Consider the following 23,550-nt stretch of genomic DNA (forward strand, 5'->3'; position numbering starts at 1 on the left):
GGCAGCCATACCACTAATGCAATTGGTGCGATCTCACAAAACTATAAGCCCCTTCAAGTCAACTTCATTTGGTGCACACAAACACCAAGTGGTTTTAGATATTCAACCTCACTAAACAACATGCCTAACCCTAAAACAATCACTATAAGCAGTGGTTTAAATAACCTATGTACTTCATAGAGCACATATGCTAATCATCAAGAGATTCTTTGAGAACTTGAGTGTCTAGAGATAATACAAATGATTTTCAACACACTAGATATGTTCTTTCGCTCCCACACTGCTCAAGTAGCCATCTTTAGGGGTATATATAGCCCTAATCTAAACTATAGTAGTTTAAGCATGCACAATTTCTACACAGGCACTCAACATGTATGGTGCACTCACTAGACATGTTTGATGGATCCATGTTAGCTAGCTATTGGGTTCAAGTTGTTGTCGACTGTTGGAGACTTGGTATCTGGTGCGATGAATGGTCTAGGACACATCCAATATCTTATGGGATTCTCTAAATTGCACTGTAACCTCTCTAGTGCAGCACCATACACATTTTTGTGCCTCGTAATATATGCATATTTACTTGTCTGGTGCACCTAGGTGCATTTGCCCTTCTACACATAGTACCAACGTTATTCGGTGCTTTAACCAGTGCCCCACCGAACATGTCCGATGCTACCAAGCAACATGTATTTTTCTTCATTTCTTCGCATGTCTTCATACGAGCTTCTTCTCTCTTGTGTCTTGGATTTTTCCATGTACTTGTAGGTCTAGCTTGAGGTGTTGATCATCCATATGACCACTTTGCCTTAGTCCAATTTCACTTGTGCATCCTTTGAACTATATCCAAAAACACTAGCAAATAATGTTAGTCCAAATGGTCATAAGCACCTTGGCTTTGTACCTCTTTTTCATGTCCTTAGGTGTGGGATTGTTTGAACAATCTTCCATAAAGTGCCCCTTCTTGCCACATCCATAACATCCTTTTTTCTTTGTTATTTTCTTTCAATTGTAAATTGGATGCCTTCAACTTAGAGGAGCACACCTATAAGATTCATATTGTGAATCATCTTAATCACCTTCTTGATTCGTTTAATTGTTTCCTCATCAACATCAGAGGAGGTGGAATTTGGATCATCATATTATGTGTCCTCATCTTCATCTTTACCTGAGAAGCTTGACCTTTCAATTTGCTTGTTGCCTTCATCTTTTTATGCTCATCACATGGCAAAGCTACTCTTTTGCTTGATAAAGTGATTTCTTCTTGACCCATCTTGCATTACATCTCAAATGCCACCAACTTGCCAATGACAAGTATTAGGATCATTATGCTCAAGTCCTCAATAATGTTGTTGGGACCATGCTTCGTCGCCGAAGGTCCTGCAGGAAGAAACAACTTCGGCTGAAGCTGTCTGCACGTGATGACCGAAGGTTGCTGTTCATGAAGCTTCGGAATTACAAACCGACTTAAAAGTAGAATGACCTTTTAGTCCATAAGTGTTTGAGTCGTTGTTGTAAACTTTTATGAGGGGCAGGATTGTAATTCCTCACAGGCTGTGTCTTGTGCCTATAAATAGTGAACAATATTCCTTTACTGTTCACGCATTCCTGTAATTGCAATCGCATCACTCGGAAATTATTCTTCGCCAAGGCAGAGGTATGAATGTGTCTAATATTTGAATACACTAAGTTAATATAATATGAAAGTGATGTTATTCATTTATAATTTATTTGTCTTTGATGCTTCATATCTCGTATTATTTTATATAATCTATTAGAGTTCAATTACGAAGATTCAACCTTCGTAATTGTACCGTCCTTAACCTTCGTCCGAAGTTCATTAAATCCTTAAGGGAATAATGCTTCAGTGGACGAAGGACATTGACATTTAACATTTTATGTTGCCTTGTTCTTAATTCATAGCATTTGAGAACGAGTCCCCAACATTGGCGCCCACCTCCAGTGAACTCACTACCACTTTTCTGAGCTGATGGCTTCGTTCAATATTCAAGCTGGAGCTGCTTCGGTTTCGAAGCTGGTACTCCCGATAACAGGCGGATCATGTTCAGAACCAGCCAACAAGAAGCAGAAGAAGGAAGCACAGAGAAGGGTACAGCATGTCGGGGTGCAAGGACCCTTCATCAAGTCAAGATGGTCTCACATTCCTATTACCTTCTCCCAAGAGGATCTTCAACTCAAGGATTACCCACACAATGATGCTATGGTTATCTCTTGTGTTATCAAAGGATTTCTGGTCCACAATGTTTTGGTTGATACAGGCAGTGCAGCTGATATCATATTTGCTAAGGCCTTCAAACAGATGCAAGAGCCCGAAGATAAAATTCTTGATGCCACACATCCCCTCTGTGGCTTCGGAGGAAGGCAGATTGTAGCACTCGGCAAAATCTCAATGTCAGTGGCCTTCGGGTTCATCAACAACACAAGGACTGAACAAGTTATGTTTGATATCGTTGACATGGAGTACCCTTACAATGCAATCATTGGTCGTGGTACTCTTAATGCCTTCGAAGCAATTCTGCATCCAACTTATCTTTGCATGAAGATACCTTCGGACCAAGGGCCCATTGCTATTCATGGAAGTCAAGAAGCTGCCAGAAGGGCCGAAGGAAATTGGACAGACTCAAAAGCAATCCATAATATAGATGGAACTGAAGCTTGTGAGCAATACAAGTTCAGAAGGGAAAAAGCTGCTTCGGCTGATCAGCCGAAACCCATGCTCTTATGTGAGGATATAGCAGAGCAGAAGGTGCTATTGGGATCTCAATTGTCCGAAGAGCAGGAAAAAACCTTGATAAGGTTTTTGTTCAACAATAAAGATGTTTTTGCTTGGTCAGCTAATGATCTTTGCGGAGTTAACAGGGATGTTATTGAGCACTCGCTCAATGTTGATCCATCCTTCAGACCCAGGAAACAGAGGCTTCGGAAGATGTCTGATGACAAGGCCGAAGGTGCTCGGAATGAAGTGAAAAGACTCCTCAGTGCCGGAGTTATTAGAGAGGTAAAATACCCAGAATGGTTGGCTAACACTGTTATGGTGAAGAAGGCCAATGGTAAATGGAGAATGTGCATCGATTTTACTGATCTCAATAAGGCCTGTCCGAAGGATGAGTTTCCATTGCCAAGGATAGATTCTTTAGTCGATGCAGCAGCTTCATCAGAACTTATGAGTTTGCTGGATTGCTATTCAGGCTATCATCAAATCTGGATGAAGAAGGAGGATGAACCAAAAACCAGTTTTATAACCCCTAGTGGGACATACTGTTACCTTCGGATGCCTGAAGGGCTTAAGAATGCTGGAGGAAGCTTCAGCAGAATGACAGCAAAGGTTCTCCATTCTCAGATAGGTAGGAATGTACTAACTTATGTTGATGATATCATTGTAAAAAGCACGAAGCAGGATAACCACATTGCTGATTTACAGGAGACCTTCGCTAATTTTAGACAGGCTGGTCTAAAGCTGAATCCAGAAAAATGTGTCTTCGGAGTAAAGAAGGGGAAATTTCTTGGTTGCCTAGTTTCAACAAAGGGAATTGAGGCCAACCCAAATAAAATCGAAGCTATACTTCGAATGGAGCCACCAAGTACAAAAAAGGGGGCTCAAAGATTGACAGGAAGGCTGGCATCTCTCAATAGATTCATATCCAGATCAGCAGAGAGAAACTTACCATTCTTCGAAGTGCTGAAGTCAGCCGAAGTCTTTCAATGGGGACCAATCCAGCAGAAGGCCTTTGAAGAGCTGAAACAGTATTTGATAGATCTAACAACACTAACTCCACCTACGCCAGAGGCTCCTTTGTTATTATATGTGGCAGCTTCGCACTCAGCGGTAAGTGCAGCACTTGTCCAGGAGAAGCTTGAAGGTCAAGTTAAGAAGCAGGCCCCAATATATTTCGTATCCGAGGTTCTTAGTTTATCAAAGAAAAATTATACAGAATTGGAGAAGGTACTATATGCTGTTTTGATGGCCTCCAGGAAGCTTCGGCACTATTTTCAAGCTTACAACATAATTGTTCCTTCTTCACAACCTCTGAAGAATATTATGAGAAACCGAGAAGCTACTGGAAGGATTGGAAAATGGGCTGCAGAGCTCAATGAATTTTGTATTGATTATGTTCATAGATCTTCGATTCAGTCCCAGGCATTAGCAGACTTTATTGCTGACTGGACGCCAGGGGCTCAGGAGGAAGAAACAAATAAAGATGCCGAAGCATGGACAATGTTTTGCAATGGGTCTTGGGGAACCTTCGGAGCAGGAGCGGCTGCTGTGTTGATTTCACCTTCTAAAGTTAAAACTTGTTATGCGACAAGACTTGATTTCAGTTGCACAAATAACATCGCTGAGTATGAAGCTCTGCTTTTGGGTCTTCGGAAATTAAGGGCAATGGGAATCAGAAGGGTCATTCTTAAAACTGATTCTCAAGTCATCTCTGGTCATATTGACAAGAGCTACAAAGCAAGAGACCCGAAGCTTGAAAAGTATCTAGATACAGTCCGAAGGATCGAGGCTTCCTTCGAAGGTTTCTCTGTCAAAAATATTCCTCGTGGAGAAAATGAATACGCTGATCTATTGGCTAAGTCAGCAGCCCAGGGGCTGCCTATACCTTCGGAAGTATTTTTTGAAACAATAAAAGCACCTTCGGTCGAGCTTCTTGAAAGAGCAATCCTTAATATATCCCCTGTTTATAGTGAAGATTGGAGAACTGAGATTATCTCTTTCCTCCAGGGTAATTTTCTTTCAAACGACGAAGCTTATAACAGGAGGATAGAAGCAAGAGCTCGACCATATGTCATAATAGAAGGGGAGCTATATAAGCGTGGGGTCTGTTCCCCATTGCTCAAGTGCTTATCCAGATCCGAAGGTATAGAATTAATGAAGGACATACATGCAGGTCTGTGTGGATCTCACATTGGACCTAGGCCTTTGCTTGGGAAGGTTTTTCGCCAAGGATTTTATTGGCCAAAGGCAGCTTCGTATGCAGCGGATTTAGTTCAAAAGTGTGAAGGTTGTCAGAAATGTGCAAGAGATCAAAAACAACCTTCGTCTTTAACTCAGTTAATACAACCCACATGGTCGTTGCAAAGGTGGGGTCTAGATTTGCTAGGTCCATTACCACCAGCACAGGGGAACTTAAGATATGTGGTGGTGGCAGTGGAATATTTTTCCAAATGGATTGAGGCGAAGCCCTTAGCCACAATCACTTCATTTACTATTCAAAAGTTTTTCTGGCAAAACATTGTTTGTCGCTTCGGAGTGTCGAAGGCTATCACTGTTGATAATGGAACACAGTTTGATTCTGAAGCCTTCAGAGAATTTTGTAATCAAATCGGCACGAAGATCCATTTTGCATCAGTCCGACACCCAGAGTCAAATGGACTTGTTGAAAGAGCCAATGGGATCATAATGACAGGAATAATGAAGTCAATCTTCAATCAGCCCAGGGGAAAGTGGTCGGACGAGTTAATCAAAGTGGTGTGGAGTCATAACACAACCATGTCAAGATCAACAGGCTTTACACCCTTTAAACTATTGTTTGGTGACGAAGCAATAACCCCAGAAGAGGCCAAAACAGGATCAATAAGGACAGTAGCTTCGGCAGAAGGCGAAAACGAAGCTGATTGCTCTGTGGAAAAAGATGCTATTAAAGGGATCAGACTTCAAGCTGTGGAAAACATCAATAAATATCAAGCTGAAACAATAAAATGGCGTGATAGAAAGGTCAAGCTGAAGAATATTGAACCAGGACACTTGGTACTTTGAAGAGTAGCTAACCCTGAAACAGTAGGCAAATTACAGCTGAAATGGGAAGGCCCCTTTTTGGTAGTATCTTCGTCAAGACCCGGTTCCTACAGATTGAAGGATATGGACGGCAATGACATTCCTAGATCGTGGAATGCGGATGAGCTTCGGCGATATTATGTTTAGTTCGATGTAATTTTTTATATTCTTTTTTGTGGCACCCTTTTCCTTTCCAAAGGGGGAGAAAGGTTTTTAATGGGGCCACAACATGTAATTTTTCTTTTCCTTATTTCAATCCTATAAGAGAGATATCCCCCAAAAATATAAATGTAAAAGCTGAGAACGCACCTTCGAGTGCAAAGAAAAAAAGAAAAGAAAACAGGAAGAAGCTCCTAAGGGAGGCTTACAGCGAAAAATAAACGCTGGTTCCGCCGAAAGTAAAAGGCGAAGAAGCTCCTAAGGGAGGCTTACAGCGAAAAATAAACGCTGATTCCGCCGAAAGTAAAAGGCGAAGAAGCTCCTAAGGGAGGCTTACAGCGAAAAATAAACGCTGATTCCGCCGAAAGTAAAAGGCGAAGAAGCTCCTAAGGGAGGCTTACAGCGAAAAGTCAACGCTGATACACCGAAAAGTAAACGGTGAAGCCGAAAAGTAAACGGCAAAAAGATTTTTATCATTCTTGAGGAGATGAAGGGCCGTACTTATGGTTTTTGAACATTTGTCCTAATATTCATTTGCACATTACATGTCATCATGTCATTTGCATTCATAAACATCCATTTAGACATATAGAATCATCATTATGCTACACAAAAAAGACAGGTGCTTCAGAAAATAAGGAAAAGATTCGAAGGAAAAATTTTCTATGCTTCGTTATGTACGAAAAGAAGGGAAGGTGTTTTTCGCCTTCGGCTCAAAAGAGAAGTTTCGTCCACAGCAAAGCAGATTGAATACGGATAAGGGAGACAGGATATATTACAAGGTATGTACAAATTTACATAAGTTATTCCATATCTATATTACAAGAGTTTCTCCAAGAATTTTTGCAGGAAAGCATATTATAAGCAACTTTAAGCTTCAGCTAAGGCTTCGTCTTCAGTTTTGTCAAACTTCAGCATTGTCAATCTTCAGCTTCGTCATCCTGTAAATACCAAATAGCAGAGTAAGAAAGGTACAAATTTCAAAGGAGAAGGTAAAAGTAACAAACATAAGTTTCTTACCGGCTTAAGATGGCTTCGAGCTTCGTCGCCTGCCATTTTCCGCCCGCCACTTACCCAGATCTGGGTCATGAATCTATTTCCGATACTTCTGGCTAAGCTTGGGATATCCATCAAATCTGAAGCTGACAAGCTGAAGTTTGGTCTGTTCACAATGTTTCCATGGGTGCAGCCAGCCTTCAAAAAAGCCGTAGCTGTGCCCCGAGAAGCTACCAGGGCGCAGAAGTCAGCATGCCCACCAATAACTTCGTCAAGGGCGTCAACTTCGCCTTCAATATATTCTAATGTTCTTGGCAGATTCTCAGCTGAAGGTGTAAATTTCGAAGAGCTAGCTCCGACAGAGTGAAACACATCCTTCAGCCGCTGCACACATCGGCTGCCGAAGCTTAAGCATTTCTCCTGAAGATCTTTAAAGGATTTCTGCAAATTTGAGTATTTATCCACTTCAGCTTTCAGGCTTGCTTCAAAATATTTCTTTTCTTGCTCGAATTTTTCTGATTGTCGGAGCAATTCATTCTTTAATTTGTCATTTTCAGTTTGGACTTCAGCCAAAGAGCCCTCCATGGTCTGAATAACAAAATCCTTCTTTTCTAATGCACCTTCGTGCTCTTTGACCATGATCTCAAGGTCTTGGATTGCGAAGTCTTTCTTTTTCAGATTGGCTTCGTGATTTTCAACTTTTTCAGCCAAATCTTGAATGACGGCTTTGTTTTTCTCTTCCTCCAGATCTTGTTGCATTTTCAGAACCTTGCTTAATAATATGCTCTATCGAAATGATCTTTGTTAGAACACGACCCAAAAGTTAATAATAATAGTAATAAAATAACAAAAATATTCGTTACCTTAAAGTTAGCATAAAGCAAGCTTCCGGCGATGTGTTGTCGTTGATAACGGCATAAGTCCGCTTCCAGCTTCGGCAAGCCAATGCTTTTGGAGAGGGTTCTAACAATTTTGGCCTCGGTGCGGTTTTGAAGGCATCTTAGTTTCCCTTCGTTGACCCCACCAAATAGCATAGCCCCTGATTTATATCCGCAAGATATGGCATATTTTTTCAACTCCTCTTTTTCGGTGTCTGTTAATTCTTGTCCGAGCAAATCTTGAAAGTTAAAATCTCCTTCTTCTGAAATTTCATCAATCTGCTCTTTCCCCTTTTCAGTTGCCGTATTCACTGCAGCCATAGTAGCTTCTTCTCATTCTCACTGAAATAGCCCGACTTCACCATCTTGGAGAAATCAGCCTTGGAGACAGTCGACTTTCCGAAGTCCAAGTGGCTGGGCTTGCTTGGCACGGCAATATGGTAATCATCATCGGAATCAGCTTCCTCAATATTTCCTTCTTCCGCTTCGGCAACAACTTCTTCTGTCTCGGCAACAGCCTGCTCTGTCTCGGCAGTACGGATTCCTTCCGAGGTCACCAGTCCGGATCGTTGCATCGCTTCGGAGATAGGAACAGTCTCCGCTCCTTCGGCTTCGCCTCCCTCACGCTCAACTCTAGCGGTAGAGCGCACTCTGGCCATTTAATTCTGAATTTCTTGGGAACTAAAAAACTTTTTCTTCTGAAGCTTTTTCTTCTGACGAAGTAGGCTTTAGACTGGAGCTTCGTCTGATTGCGAGAGTCAAGCTTCGGCTATGGTTAAAAATTTTGGCAGCAAAACAGTGCAATAGCAATGAATGTTGTGGTAACTTCACATCTACCCGTCTGTTTATATAGTGCTGCAGGTAAGAAGGTGAATCGTCAGGATTTTTACACCAGGCAAACAGCTGCTTACACCCGCTGCGCGGTGGACCGCAGAGACCAAATAGTAACCCTGCAGGGTGGGACCGCTACGCGCTCGAAAACTGAATCGTTTCTCGACAACGAGCTCAGGGAAGGTGTTTTTCGGACCTTCGGCTTCCTGAAGCCTAAGAGACTTTTTTCACGGATCAAGCTCGTTACGAAAAACGATCTAGCACCGCGAAGGGGCTACTGTTGGGACCATGCTTCGTCGCCGAAGGTCCTGCAGGAAGAAACAGCTTCGGCTGAAGCTGTCTGCACGTGATGACCGAAGGTTGCTATTCATGAAGCTTCGGAATTACAAACCGACTTAAAAGTAGAATGACCTTTTAGTCCATAAGTGTTTGAGTCATTGTTGTAAACTTTTATGAGGGGCATGATTGTAATTCCTCACAGGCTGTGTCTTGTGCCTATAAATAGTGAACAATATTCCTTTACTGTTCACGCATTCCTGTAATTGCAATCGCATCACTCGGAAATTATTCTTCGCCAAGGCAGAGGTATGAATGTGTCTAATATTTGAATACACTAAGTTAATATAATATGAAAGTGATGTTATTCATTTATAATTTATTTGTCTTTGATGCTTCATATCTCGTATTATTTTATATAATCTATTAGAGTTCAATTACGAAGATTCAACCTTCGTAATTGTACCGTCCTTAACCTTCGTCCGAAGTTCATTAAATCCTTAAGGGAATAATGCTTCAGCGGACGAAGAGCATTGACATTTAACATTTTATGTTGTCTTGTTCTTAATTCATAGCATTTGAGAACGAGTCCCCAACAAATGTGAAGGATGATGATGATGCTCACATATGTGTTATGTGGTAGCATATAAATGATCTGTATGCCATTGGAAAATATACTCGTTCCTTGTGTGTCACTGGCCCCACATGTCATACACACACAAAAATGTACCTATATGCCACTTAGTGGCACACAAGGAATGAGTATAAAATCTGATGGCATACCAGGAATTTTTCCTACAATGTTCATATCACTTAGATTTGTTAATCTAATAAAATTAAGCTCATTGATAATTAGATTCAAACGAGAATACATATATCTAAAAAGCGCTTTTTCTTTCATTTGATCATTTTGTTTCATTTGAAAATAATCATAACTTTGTTTATCCATACAATTGCTCATGTACTGTCATGGAGCTCATGTAATTATAATCAAATTTCATTTACTTTTGTGAGGGTGGATATTTTGGTTACAAATATCCATCCTAAAATATTCCAACAAACATTTTTTTCTGTTACACTATGATGAATTTCTTTTCCATAACTCGTGGTTGGTTTTTTTAGGATTTTTAGGGGTTCTATCCCATTGTAACTCTTCAAACAACTAAATCAATCTCTTTTATGTAGCAAGACATTCTAGCACTCCAATAGGACAAACTAGTGACATCAAAGTATGGAGGCCTAGAGGTATTCATTCGAGCTACTCTAAATACATCGGCTCAACAGTGGTGAAGCCAAAAATTCTACTTGAGCCAACTTGACTCTCCAACTAAAGTGACTATGATGCCTAAGAGAGAGAGAGAGAGAGAGGTGAACTAGGCAACTTATACCTCTAGTTCACAAACTACGACCTCTACTTTTTTCCTAGCCAAAACCTTTGTAAATATAAAATATCTATATGTGCAACTAGGATTTTGATTGTGTATGTTGCTCTCTATCGGAAAGAGTTATGCAACCTAGATTTTAAACCTATCAGCTAGCATAACAACTAAGATGGAGAGGTAAAGCATACAATGAAGGTGCACAACATAAATATGGAAGCTAAAAAGCGATAGAGATACAAACTTCTGTCTGATGACACGAGTATTTTTATGAGGTATCGAGAAGCATGCAAGCTCTCCCTAGTCCTTATTGGAGCCCCTCATAAGGATGCCCATGAAAGGGCCAAGATTCTAGCGAGGTAACTCTATTGATAGCCCATGAACCTTTTCAACACGTAATTGGATCTCCCATATGGCCTCTCCTCAACCGTTCATCACTACTTTAGTATTGAGTTTCTAGTTTAAACTTTGCAGGCCTTGTTCCCTTTAGTACAAAGCGGTGGCTACACCACTAACACAATTGGTGTGATCTCACAAAACTACAAGCCCCTTGGAGTATAGTTTCAATGATGCACGTGAGCACCTGCAAACTTCAACACTAGGTCCTAGAGTAATCGCTATATGTGGTGGTCTAACTAATCTAAGCCCTTCGCAAAGCACCTATACTAATCATCGAATGATTCTTAGCGCTGTTTTTGCATAATTCCAATCCTTGAGCACTTGTGAGTTTTTGCACTTTACCCCCAAATTGCTCCACAAAACTTGAAAACCTCCAAATATAAAAGTTGCTTAGTTTTTGTTACTCTACTACTTTGATATATACACTTTTGGCCAAAAGTGATTAGAATTTGAAATAACCTATAAGGCACTAGTTAGGGTTTTTGGACTCCAAACTAGGGTTTTGGGTGTCCCAAGGTACTTTCAAGTGCTTAACCTCTCCAAATTCCAAATCATTATTTTTTAAAACATGTCTACCAAACTTGGCAAGACCACTCCCCTGTGCTTAAAACATAAGGTCACATACTACTAGTCCTTGAGAGATTTACCCCTACCTAGATTTAAGGATCCCTTTACCATACCATATACTCAAGCAAGCATCACATCACATGTTTTGTTTTGAAATTTTAGCTTGGTGAATGCATTCTAGGTGTATCACAACAAGGTAATGTCAGTGCATATGATGCCAATGCCAAAGTTTTAGTTCTCGTAACACTAGAGGTGTTACAACTGTCATGTCACTCCATTTATAACAAACATCTTGTCACAAAATTACCATATAGCAATGATTCAATGTTATACTCTTGTAACGTTTTTAGCCTCGTTCATGACAATTTAGAGCATCATAAATTTTATGACGAATACATTTTCGTCACTACATTTGTGACGATTTTTTTTTGCTTCTCATCAAAAAAGTTTCTTTAACATACACCTTCTATGACGATGACTATTCGTCACGAAGTCATCACAACAGCAAAGATTATGACAAAACACCTCTTATTTACGATGTAACGAGAATGTCATAGATCACATATGTTGTAGTGGCTGCTGGAGATAGGCTAAGGGAGTGAGATACTGCCTTGGTAGGCACCTGATGCTTCCCTAGTATTTTCATCATGTATAATTTATTGCAAACACCGGTACTTGGCAATGGACATGTAAACATGATGTAACACTAATTTTGTTGATCTAGGGGTTTTGCAAGATCTCTATAAAAAGTCTGTCAGCATTTATCCTATGTGGCAAAGAATTAAAACAGCTATAGATCTTAGTGCTACTATAAACCTGGAGTAAGCCTATACGCAAAAATCAAGGTGGTACAAAGAGGGTATGTAATTATTAAAAACAACTATATATATCTACATAGAAACATCATTGCAAAAATTTACTATAGTACGATATATATAGATGACATGAACATTGCTCTAGAGTATGCCATCTACACCAGTGTGGTTGCTCTAATGCAGCTCCGCAGCAAGTTCTATTTCAAATCCTCGGCTTTTCCCAACCGAGCTGGGACCACGAAGAGAATTTATGGCTGACATCATACCATAGGCATTTAGGCTGCAAACTTAAGCTGACCTGCTTGTCCTTAAGGGCTTGTTTGGGAGGAAGAGTAATGGAGAGGATTGAAGGGGTTAGAATACCCCACTATTCAATTTTAAATAGTGAGGAATTCTAACACCCTCAATTCCCTTCATTCCACTTGCTCCCAAACAAGCCCTAAGCTACTAACTGGAGACATGGAGAAAAGGGGCGGCTTGTGCAACAAGACATGCCCTCGCCGTGGGCTATCACGTTGGATCGGAGCCTAAGCCAGCAAGTTGATATCTTCACATCAGTGCGGCCCAGCCCACTTGCCCAGCACAGGCGCAAAAATACTTGCTAGGATACGGGTACGAGGCACATTTCGCTGGTTACACGAAGAGCGCACGGTTCCTTATTTTACATTACTCCAATAAGGTTATTACAAGCATCCGAACTTTTTCCCAACAACCATACATACATTTATTTCTGCTGTGATCATCAGAAGATGTATTCTGGCACATCAAGAGGGAAAGGCGCCACCATGACTTCGAACGGCTTCCCTTCAGGTCGGCTCAACCTTGCAAAGAGAAGCAAGACCAACAAATGACAAACAGTGAGGCCTACAAAACATTACAGCATCTCTAACCAGTAGATTTACAGAATGGAGGTGACAGGATCCACATAAACATAACTTCTCTAGATAATATAAATCAGAACATACTTGCCCGGCACAAACGAAAAAGAGCCCTCCACAGATCCTGGTACTTGGGGCAGTGGCGTGCAACTCTCGTAGACAAACTCATCCTCACCAGGTAACAGTAGAGGATACTGCACGAGATATGTTGATCAGGCACATTACCTAATCACCTTTCAAAGGAAACTGTAGTCAGTAACGGGAAAAAAAAAACTAGTTCTGTTCCTCCCCAGGATACCTCTCCAATAACCCCTCCTCCGCTCACATCAGAAACAACCCTGTCACACGATCTGATGGTCCAGTGGCGGGAGCAAAGCTGGCAGGAAGAATAGTACACGCCACCTAGCATGCATGCCTCTGGAACTGACATGCGAATTGAGTAAGTGAACATAAATTTTTCCCCAGGCCTCCCAGGATGTTCTGGCACAAAGACAGCAGATGAGCGTACCTATTGGTATCAGATATGTCAGACCAAGGCTCAAGAAATCATCCATGGGAATGGTCTACAGTATGCAGTACTATAGCCATGGCAAAATTAGCTAATGTAGAGAAAATCTGAGCAGTCCAAACAGTGGTTACAAACACAATCTGGGTACTCAAAAAACCAAATGTGGTACTACTGAATGACTAGATGACTGTGTAGGAAATGGAGAAAGTTATGACACGTGCAACTAAATGACTAGATAACTGTCTATGAAGTGAAGAATTACCACCTTAATGCCATTTGTAACAGCTGAACTGCATGATGGAGGTGCTTCTGGATATAAGCTGATATATCTCGATGCCATCAGCATACGGGTCTTGATCATGCCACTCTGTAAACGCCTAAGGTGTTCTTCTAACCACAGGAGTAGTCCATCTTGTGCTAGATCATTACCTGCTGGCTTTATCAATGCTTTGGGCACACAGGGAAGCATTCCTCCTATCGGTAAGTTGTATGTACCAACATAAAGTTCACCATTTGAGCAATCTAGAAGAAATGTTTTCGGATGAAACCATGAAGTTGCCACTACAATGAATTTGCGCCCATGAAATACATCAGGGAACTCCCGATAGAAGTCCTTCGTCTCTTCAACTATTTGCTCAAGCGGTGACAAATGCACATTCACCCAATGATCATAAAACGCATAGCCCCCAATCAATCCATAAGTGGAAATGCTTTTATTTGTGTCATGGTCCTCACTAAAAGGCAGTTGAGCATTGCAAAAGCGATACAACAGCTTTGTGGGCATAGGGAGCTTGAAACCAAGATCATCCTCTGCTGACTTTAATTGAGCTTCAGAAACACCTTCGCATAACGTTTTGTATGCCTCAGGAAAGTTTTCAGACAACCAAGTTTTCATTGAAGTCCAGAATTGTCTCACTCTCTTTACCATAGGTAGAGGGTACATGCCAAAAGACTCCGACCAAACTTTATATGCAACCTGAAAACAGAATGAATTTTGATATAACGAACCAACACTTACAAGGAATTTAGAATTGTACACCATATGATTTCCCTTCACTTGTTCTTTTTTGAAGTACTATGATATACAGCAAATAAATGGGGTGAAACAAAACCAAGCATTTGCAATAGACTACAAATAGTTGGTGCTCCAAAAAAGAATCTGGATGCTCCTAAAAGATCATGCATGAAATATTCGCAGGTGAATACTGCTTGTCAAACATGCTTAGTTGCTCACTTGGGTAGCCAAATGCCTTTTGATGCTTGGCTCAACTATCTTGCTTCTGAGAATTTCACATATATGGGAAGACACACATCAAACAACACTGAGCAATAGGTTCAACCGTTCAAGTGTAAGTGCTTAACAAGATGTAACTGAAACATGCATTTACCCAGCATCACACATAACAATGTATAAGTCGGCTAGAATGTGTCCAACACATATGAAATTTTGTGTTATACAATATGAATTCGCATTCTGATATATGCTTTATCAACTATTTTAGCAGGACCATACTTATGCACGTAGAGATTTGGTTTAAAGGGACTAAAAAAATAACATGATTATTATTTTCGTGGTTTATTAATAAATCAAACATAATAAAAGTATACCTATGTATATGGTATTTATGTATTTGTAAAAAATAAATTTAAATCTTTAAAAGAAAATTAAAGAAAGGATACAATCAGAAAAGAACATGCCAAGGAGAAAAGGAAGGTTGTGCATGAAAAGGGCACATCGTTCATTGTATCATGTATGACGCGGGGATTTGACAATGTTTACTTTTTTCTTTTCCTATATTAATTAAATGATTAATTAAAAAAACAATTCAGAATAGGGATGGCGATTTAAGACGAGTTGGAGAGGGTTTTGCCATGATAAATAGTTTACTGCACGGTGGACCTTTCCTATCCAAGTTCATCATTCAGTAAGAGCTCTCTTCTCTGTGGCAATCATTTCAGAAATGGTGATTGTGCTCGCTAGGGATGAAAACGGTCGGAAACGGTCGGTAAACACTAAAACCATTACTGTTTTCATATTTTTTATCGGAAACGAAATCGAAAACGGTAACTCCGGAAACGGAAACGATATCGGTATTTCGGAAACATCGGAAACGAAAGTTCGGTGCGGAAAATACACCGGTAACGGACGAAAACTAAAATACGATCGGTAAACATATCAAACCTCACAATACAACAAAGTTGACAAAAGATCACAAAGACCACAAGTTCACAATTTATGATATAACAAGTTCACAATATAACAAGTTCACAAGGATCACAAATTTATAATATAAAAAGTTTACAAAGATAACAAGTTCATAATATAACAAGTTCACACTATAACAAGTTCATAAAAATCACAAGTTTACAGACTCAAAGTTCACAATTCACAATATCCACTCGATTTAGCTGACATGGCATGCTTACTCATGAAATATTTTTTCCTCACATAAAGAGTTTTTTCACAACCTCACAGAAATGCCCTAAAATCTAGTGTGTAGAAAAGACAGACTGTTGGCTCTTTATCATTATATATTATTAATACATAACATGTGCATAGAAAAGGGTGGATTCGTTTGAGAGACCAAATGATTAATCTCAAATGTCTTCCAACACCATTTATCCCAAAAAAATCTTAAAACGTCCAAAAAATACAAAAATAAGTAATCCTTATCCAGAGACATATAGGTGATGCGAAAAAATCACATACTGGAAAATTCCGAAAAAAAATCCGAGACACAATTCCGGAAATTTCCGAGACACAAATCCGGTAATTTCCGACAAATACCGATAACCGAAGGAAACGGTCGGTAAAACACAACGCCGATTCCGATACCGATTCCGATAGAAAATTCCGAAAACCGATTCCGTTTTCGAAAAATACCGTTACCGATGAATCCGATCGAAAAATTTTGAAATCGGTTTCCGGAATTCCGAAAAATTCCGAAACCATTTTCATCCCTAGTGCTCGCACATTATTCTGGAAGGTTAGATGGATCAATGGACAACGAGTAGCTGATCTTGCTCCACAAATTGCTCGGTTGAGGAACAAGTCGCTATGTCTCTTCAAACTGTAGGCCACAAGAAACATAATTGGGACATAAAGTTTCATTTTAAGGTCAGCTGAAACTGTCTGTAGATATTTCAATAAAGTTTTATATGCAATTGGACAACTTGGACCTGAGATGCTTAAACATAGACTATACTTTCTATAAACAGAAACAGACAAAGGTTTTACACATATTTTGAGGCATGCTTCATCCATTCAGAATAGGGATGGCAATTTAAGCCCGCAAACCCGAAACCCAACGGGTACCTAACCCAAAGGGTTCGGGTACGGGTGAAGATTTTGACCCACGGGTGTGCGTGCGGCTTTCTATTTCAACCCGACGGTGACCCGCACCCGACCCAAAAATTGGTTCATTCTTTATTTTGCGCAAAAAATGATTCAGACACAATAGTAATTATTTTGAATAAGTAACTTGGCTAATATTTCATGAAATGTTTTGTTACTACTCAACGTGAGAAGACTAAAAATACATAAGTATAACTCAATTATCGTTGGCACTTAATTACTTATAGCTGAATTATTGTTTAAAGTGTACACTGAGTAAAAACCCTCGGGTGAAACTTGACGGGTTTGGGTGCGGGTTTGGAAATGGACCCGTGGGTGCCATCACTAACGGGTTTATGTAGACTTCATGGGTGCGATCGCGGGCGGGTTTTTGCTCCACCGATCCGAACCCGACCCATTACCATCCCTAATTCAGAAGCTAATATGCTAACTGATTTAAATAAATTTATAAGTGCCTCATTTATTTTTCTAGGATTGTATTGGTGAGGAACCCATATACCCTGCAAAATTCCTGCAAGAGCGGAAGATCATTGTTGTGGCCGAAAGTCCTAAGCAACACAAAATGTGCTAGTAGCTGTTGATTTTGATTTGATGTTCACTTATGTGAGTGCTGGTTGGGATGGTTATGCTCATGATTCTACTGTCTTTATACACTCTCTTGACCATCAAAATGGCCTATGTGCTCTAGAAGGTTCGCATAGAATGTTGCATACTTCACATTGAATTTTGCGAAACGGGGGAGCTGATCTGTTTGTGTACTCCGAGAACTTATGGAGACAACTATATCATCACAGAAAATGTTTGCATCAAGACATTATTGCAGGACAAACGTAGATGACTCTATTTCAAAGAGAAAAATACAGGAATGCAGCAAGGCCTTGGTTGGTTCTGAGGAAGGTGACAAGTATCGAGTTTTTTTTCTCAAACACGCAAAAGAACTGCATATCATTGTATTAAGAAGAAAAAAGGGACGCTTACAGAACACCACACACACAAAACAAGTATTGAATTGCATGCTCTAATTAGTTCAACTAAAAGCTTAAGCTGATAGAAAGTCCTCATGCCAACGCTCCCCTACGACGTGAAATAAAAGCGAGCAACAATTATTTTTATCTAATAACGCTAGCTAGGATTTGAACTTGAAACCCAAAAGCTTAAACTAATGGAGAGAGGTGGGCAAGTCACTTAAACATCAACAATGAAGACTGTGCTCAAAGAACCAATGAAAAACATGGCTCTACACAGAAAAAACAAGTCTACAATTACCGCAATATCAAGAGACAATGGAAGGTGATATTTTTCCTATTATGTTCTATGTGGCATACTGCTAAAACATGTATTTATGTCTTGATATGGTAAATGTATTGTAAACTCATACAGGTTGTCCATAGATGGGCATAGGTAACCTTACCAAGAAGGAAAAATGGTGACTGTATCACAATTAGCAAAAGTACCCAAAAAAACAAAACCAAAAACCTCTCGCACAAGCAAGTTTTAAGCTATAAAACCAAACAGTTAGCTCTGTAATTTTGCCCAGCCAGGCAAAACAACCAAACAGCCACCTTGTTGGGTGTAACTTTATCAGGCAAGGGTAATTTCTCTAGCGAAGGAGGTAGAGGACCCAAACGCACCCTAAGGGCTCGTTTGGTGACCAGAGAAATGGAGGGGACCCATGAGGGAGGAATCCCCTCGCTATTCAAAATTGAAAGATGAAACAAGTTTTTGTTCTTGTTATATATACATGTCAAGATTAGGAAAGGTTGAAAGACGAAATAATTTCAAGTCATGAAACAAGAAGTCAAGAACAGAAGATGAATTGTGATATTGTAGTACCCCTTACGCACAATGACCCCTGGGATCAGATATAACATTATGAGACACAGCACAAGAATGTATATTCATATGAACGACATAAATGAAAACCATGGAGAGAACTAAAAAGGAAGGGCACCAAAGTAAGCACACAAGAAAAAAAAAATATCGGATGAAGCCAACCACAAAAAAAGTATGGAGTATTGTCCCTCTAAAAGCCTTAAATATTTCTGGGTGCCTTGAATTCATTCCTTATGATGTTATCACTACTTACATCTAATAAGACATTGAAACGAGCAGACTAGCTCTAAAGCGCGACCACTCTCATGTACACCTCTATTTTTTTTCCTTTTCTCGAAGTGTCAACATATTACTTGCTCTGAGTTTTCTTTTTTTTTTCCTATTTTCTTGGTTATAGCTCCAAAATCAGGTGTATAATTCAAGAACCAAACCTTATCATAAATCCCAAATTTGAACTCAGTGGCAACGATACAAGGTTATAAAAAAAATTGAATCATCATACACTCCCAGCAGCCAGCATAGCGAACAAAAGCATTTAACGAGCAACATCACAGATGAAGAATCAATAGTGGACTCCATGAAATGGTCCGCTCGCTCCTCTGTTGCTGCAATCGGGACAAAGGGGAAAACAGGAAAAACAAAAGACCGAGGTCTAACATCGCGAACCTGGAAGGAGGGAAGAGGCCGGCCCTCTGGATCGACGGGAGCGTCGAGCCCCAGGTCCTCACCGCAGAATCTGCGCCAGAGGGAGTCGTCGGCAACGGCGGTGCGGAGGCGCGTGCTGGCGCAGGCGAGCGCCGCTGCGGGGCGCGCGCCGGCTCTTGAGATGACCGTGTCGAGGACGAGGCCCTCCATGCTTTCCAGACCCGCCTCGGCCGGTGCGGGCTCTGGCGGCGGCTGGGACGCCATCGGCGTGGCGGAGGCGCGGAGCCCTCCGATGCGGTGGGAGGTTCTGGGGCGTAGGGCACGGAAGTGTTGCGTGGCGGAATGGAGACAGAGCAGGTAGACAGGCCGACGCGAGAAAAAAAATGTTAATTTGTTACTCTCAGTTTTACGGGATACTTAGAGCATGTTCGTTGCCTACTTTACATATTTTGACTGATGCCTCCAGAAAAATAGAAGCTGTTTTGAAATAAACCGCAGCGAACAGGCTCTAACCTTTTGCCACCCTTATGAACTCGCTTGTTTGCCAGTTTTAATGAGAACTCTAATCTTCCACCATAAATAATGGAAAAAGAACAAATAATCTGTCACTTAGCGGTCTATATAGACATGCCAGGGCGGAGCCCATACGGACGTAGCGATGAAAACGGTAGAAAAGACAACTACATTGTTTTTTTTTCATATTGTTTTAACCAGACGAAAATTAAAAAAACAACAATACACTAGTTGAAAGAACAAATATTTTATAGTTTTTAAAGTACATACTAAAGTGACATATTACCTAATTTTTAAGATATTAAAATAAATAAACAATTTTTCTTGATTATTCATATTATTTAAAATAATTACAACTTTCGTTTTTCTCTTATTCATACACTTGAACATCATTAAAATCTATAACTTATATAAATTGAACGCTAAATGCATTTTATATTATATAAGAACGGTATCATTATGATTCGAAAAACCAAAAATATAAAAACGATTACAAAACTAGCTAAATTGTTTTCAAACCGTTTCTAATCGGTTTCCCAACGATTCGAAAACGAACGGAAGACGCGGTATTCGGAACGGTACGGACGGGATTTCATCCCTGACGGGTTGGACAAATGAGCTCGGCTGCCGCTCCCCTCCCTTGTCCGCGTGGTCAGCTACGGCGTGCCGTCGAGCTCCTCAACATAGTGCGCGAGGTAGGGCTAGCCTTATCCAGCGCGCCCATGGAGGACAGACAAGCTATGGTTCGCCTGCGACCTGATCAGGGGCGCGTCCTCGTCCTCATCTTCTCCATCCCCAACTACGAACAACTCTTCGCTGGGGTCACATACCCAGCGCCGCCGTCCTCGTGGGAGGTGCAGTGCAAGAAGGTGACCGAGAGGGGCATGGTTCCCATGTACCAATACCAACATCTGCTCATGTCCTGCTTCTGGTTCTGGGTTCGGGCTGGCGCCACAGTCTACCGTGTTCGTCATCGCCGACATGTTCATCTCCGTCAGCCCCATGGAGTTGTACTCGAAGGCGCTCAAGTCCATGTCTTCTCCTGTGGTGCTCATTGTCGTTGGGCTACATCATGAGCACCATATCATCGTGAAGGCCGTCAACACGGCCACTAAGGGGTTCGCAGCGAGCGGCGAATGGCTCGCCGATGACAACATCAACCGCAACCACCTCGACCTCTTCTGGTTCTGGCTGCTTGCTGTGCCTAGCATATTTATTCTGGGCAAGTTGATACAAGTGCAGGCCTCCTCGGGCCTTCAGGAGAAGACGCTCAGTAACAGCAAGTGTGATCCTGATCATTCGTGTGGTTATCTTATCTAGTTTGCTAGCCCTCTCTAGACTAGACTACTATTTTGTTACACTCTTTGTGAACCTTGGTAGACGTGCAAGCTTCGTCTTGTTGCTGTTTGAGCGCAATTTGAAATTCAGAAGAAAAGAAAATTTCACTTGTAACGGGGAGGGGCGTAATCGCAGCAGTTCTTCAAAAAAAAATCATTTATACACACGCATATATACATACGGCTGATTTGATCACATATGAACCTAAAAAAACAAATAAACATATTGCCGGTGAGACGACCAGAGGCGATAAATGAGTCAATCACATTCTGCTTCTAAACACTGAAAATAAACACTTCAATTCAATTGAGATGAAACAAGCACTCAAACCAATAATACATTAGCAAACGAGCGATCTCATGATTATAAAATGTTGTTAATACTCACATAAGACCAGCAAAACAAATGGATCATAAATCGGACATCGAAAAGTCCGAAACGGTCCAAAACAGTATCGTGAACAAATGTTGTTTTCAGCAGTAGGAAATTGTTCTTGGTGTTAGAAATATAGGCATTTTCCGTATCATTTTAATTCCATAAATTAACATTATGATGATGACATATAATGGATAATCAAACATAGATAACATGATCTCAAAAATATCCATAACAATATGGATCATGAGAACACAAAGCATATGAAGCAGGTAAATCATGTAAATAAAATAAGCATATAAACATGGTTCATGGATTATTGCGGAACAACTGGAAATAAACAGATAACAATATAAGCAGGATGACTGTAAAATTAATACAGACAGATATAACATATTATAATACGATAGAACAAAGCTACATACGACATATATAATATGCAAAATATAAAACTGTAATGAACTGAATTGATCATACCCTCCCATGCGCTCCGAGGATCCTGATCCTTGTCCAACTTCTCTTGTCATCCGATCGAGATGAAGATGCCAAGAACCAGCGATGAAGACAACGACGGACGTTGGGCAGTCGCGAAGGCGCTCCCCAAAAACCTAATTGCCGATCCCCCGTGCAAGGTCTCGAACGGCACCGGCTTCGGAGGCACCTGCCCTCTCGCTTCTCTGTGCGCGCAGAGTCACGAGATGGAAATACCCTCACTCGGCTGCTGGACTGTGCTCTGAAAGTGTTTTCTCGCGTGTACCGAATGACAAGGGTGCTCCTCTATTTAAACTCTCGCAGAGGGAAGCTGAAGGAGAAAGGTCGCCGAGTCACGCCAAGAGTCGGCCAGCTCTAGCCGAGTTATGCCATGAGTCGGCCAGCTCTCGCCGAGTCACGCCATGAGTCGGCAGCTGAAGGAGAAGGGTCACTCGGCTGGCTGACGAAGAGACAGGGTCACTCGGCTGACGTACGCGGTTAGTGAGTGCTAAAAATTAACACAACCACATCACGCCCGCTCGCCTGCCTGCCTGCCTGCCTGCCTCGCCACGCCCGGCCCGGCCCGGCCGGCGGCGGCGGCGGCGCGCGCGTGTGGCACGCCCTTGTCCATTTCTTGACTTCTCAAGTTAAGTGGAATAAATCCCACCATATAAGTCAAGGCAAAAGACCCTTGGACTTCCAATGTGGTACTATTGGTATTCTCCACCATTACACACCATAGAGTTTATTCAATAAATGGGCCAAGCCCATAAAAGATCCAACAATCCCCACCAAACTCTAGGGTTTGTAATGATGAAGTATCAGAATCACAATCCTTTGATATACCAGTGTTTCGATGGAGACTGTTAAGTTGAACATCCATCTAGAATAGGAGTTTCACTCATTCACAACTGAACAATGGACTATGCCTTGAATTGACAGTTTTGTGCGAAATAAGATTCACTCAAATCCTTTGCTGATACTAGGCTGCAGAAGGGTATTCCCACTGTTTAGAAGCATATAAGTCACACTTCAGTGCCTTTCATGAGTATTTAGGGATTACCCAAGTCCCATAGACTGTGACCAGCAGTCTGACTCATATAGGTGTATTCCTCAGAAGATGTTCTGTAGGACAACATCTCACCTTTATAAGACTCTTGGAATACATTAAGGTAAAAACCATCCTGCCTTACAGATAGGAAAGATGTGCATCAGAAATGAGTTAAAGAAGGGATCTTTCCTCACAATCTGCTCCTAGCTTGTTTCTCCACTCTACTTCACGGGATCTCCGATCACATAGAGCAGGTTACCACTAGAGTAGATCTCACATGGGTCTCATACCCATTTCCCTCGATGCACTTTCTATCACATTGCGTGATAGACCCTTAGTGAATTGATCTGCCAGATTATTCGATGTGTGGACATAATCCACATTAATAACTCCGGAGTTTTTCAACTTTCTGACAGATTTCAATCTCCTCTTAACATGCCTTGTAGACTTCATGTTATTCCTAGAACTGTTAACCTTTGTTATCACCGT

At 41.0% G+C, this 23,550-nt stretch overlaps 1 protein-coding gene across 1 annotated transcript; it reads right to left on the minus strand.

Moving 5' to 3' along the window:
• Positions 1 to 12,725: 12,725 nt before the first annotated feature.
• Positions 12,726 to 19,651, minus strand: LOC100273585 (F-box protein SKIP16). Its single transcript, NM_001365737.1, has 5 exons — positions 19,335 to 19,651; positions 13,746 to 14,456; positions 13,271 to 13,480; positions 13,060 to 13,166; positions 12,726 to 12,915 (listed from the first exon to the last, which is right to left on the minus strand). The coding sequence occupies exons 1-5, from the start codon at positions 19,575 to 19,577 to the stop codon at positions 12,837 to 12,839; spliced, it is 1,350 nt and encodes a 449-aa protein (NP_001352666.1). The 5' UTR covers positions 19,578 to 19,651; the 3' UTR covers positions 12,726 to 12,836.
• Positions 19,652 to 23,550: the final 3,899 nt, after the last annotated feature.

This window comes from Zea mays, chromosome 4 (assembly GCF_902167145.1).
Source record: "Zea mays cultivar B73 chromosome 4, Zm-B73-REFERENCE-NAM-5.0, whole genome shotgun sequence".
Lineage (NCBI taxonomy): Eukaryota > Viridiplantae > Streptophyta > Magnoliopsida > Poales > Poaceae > Zea > Zea mays.

Excerpts from the sequence above, each read along its gene's own strand:
- LOC100273585 (NM_001365737.1), bottom strand. The coding sequence starts at position 19,577 with ATGGCGTCCCAGCCGCCGCCAGAGCCCGCACCGGCCGAGGCGGGTCTG. Across the intron at positions 14,457-19,334 it reads GGCCTCTTCCCTCCTTCCAG|GTTGCATATAAAGTTTGGTC; the intron begins GTTCGCGATGTT and ends TTCTGTTTTCAG. Across the intron at positions 13,167-13,270 it reads GAGGAGGGGTTATTGGAGAG|TATCCTCTACTGTTACCTGG; the intron begins GTATCCTGGGGA and ends TATCTCGTGCAG.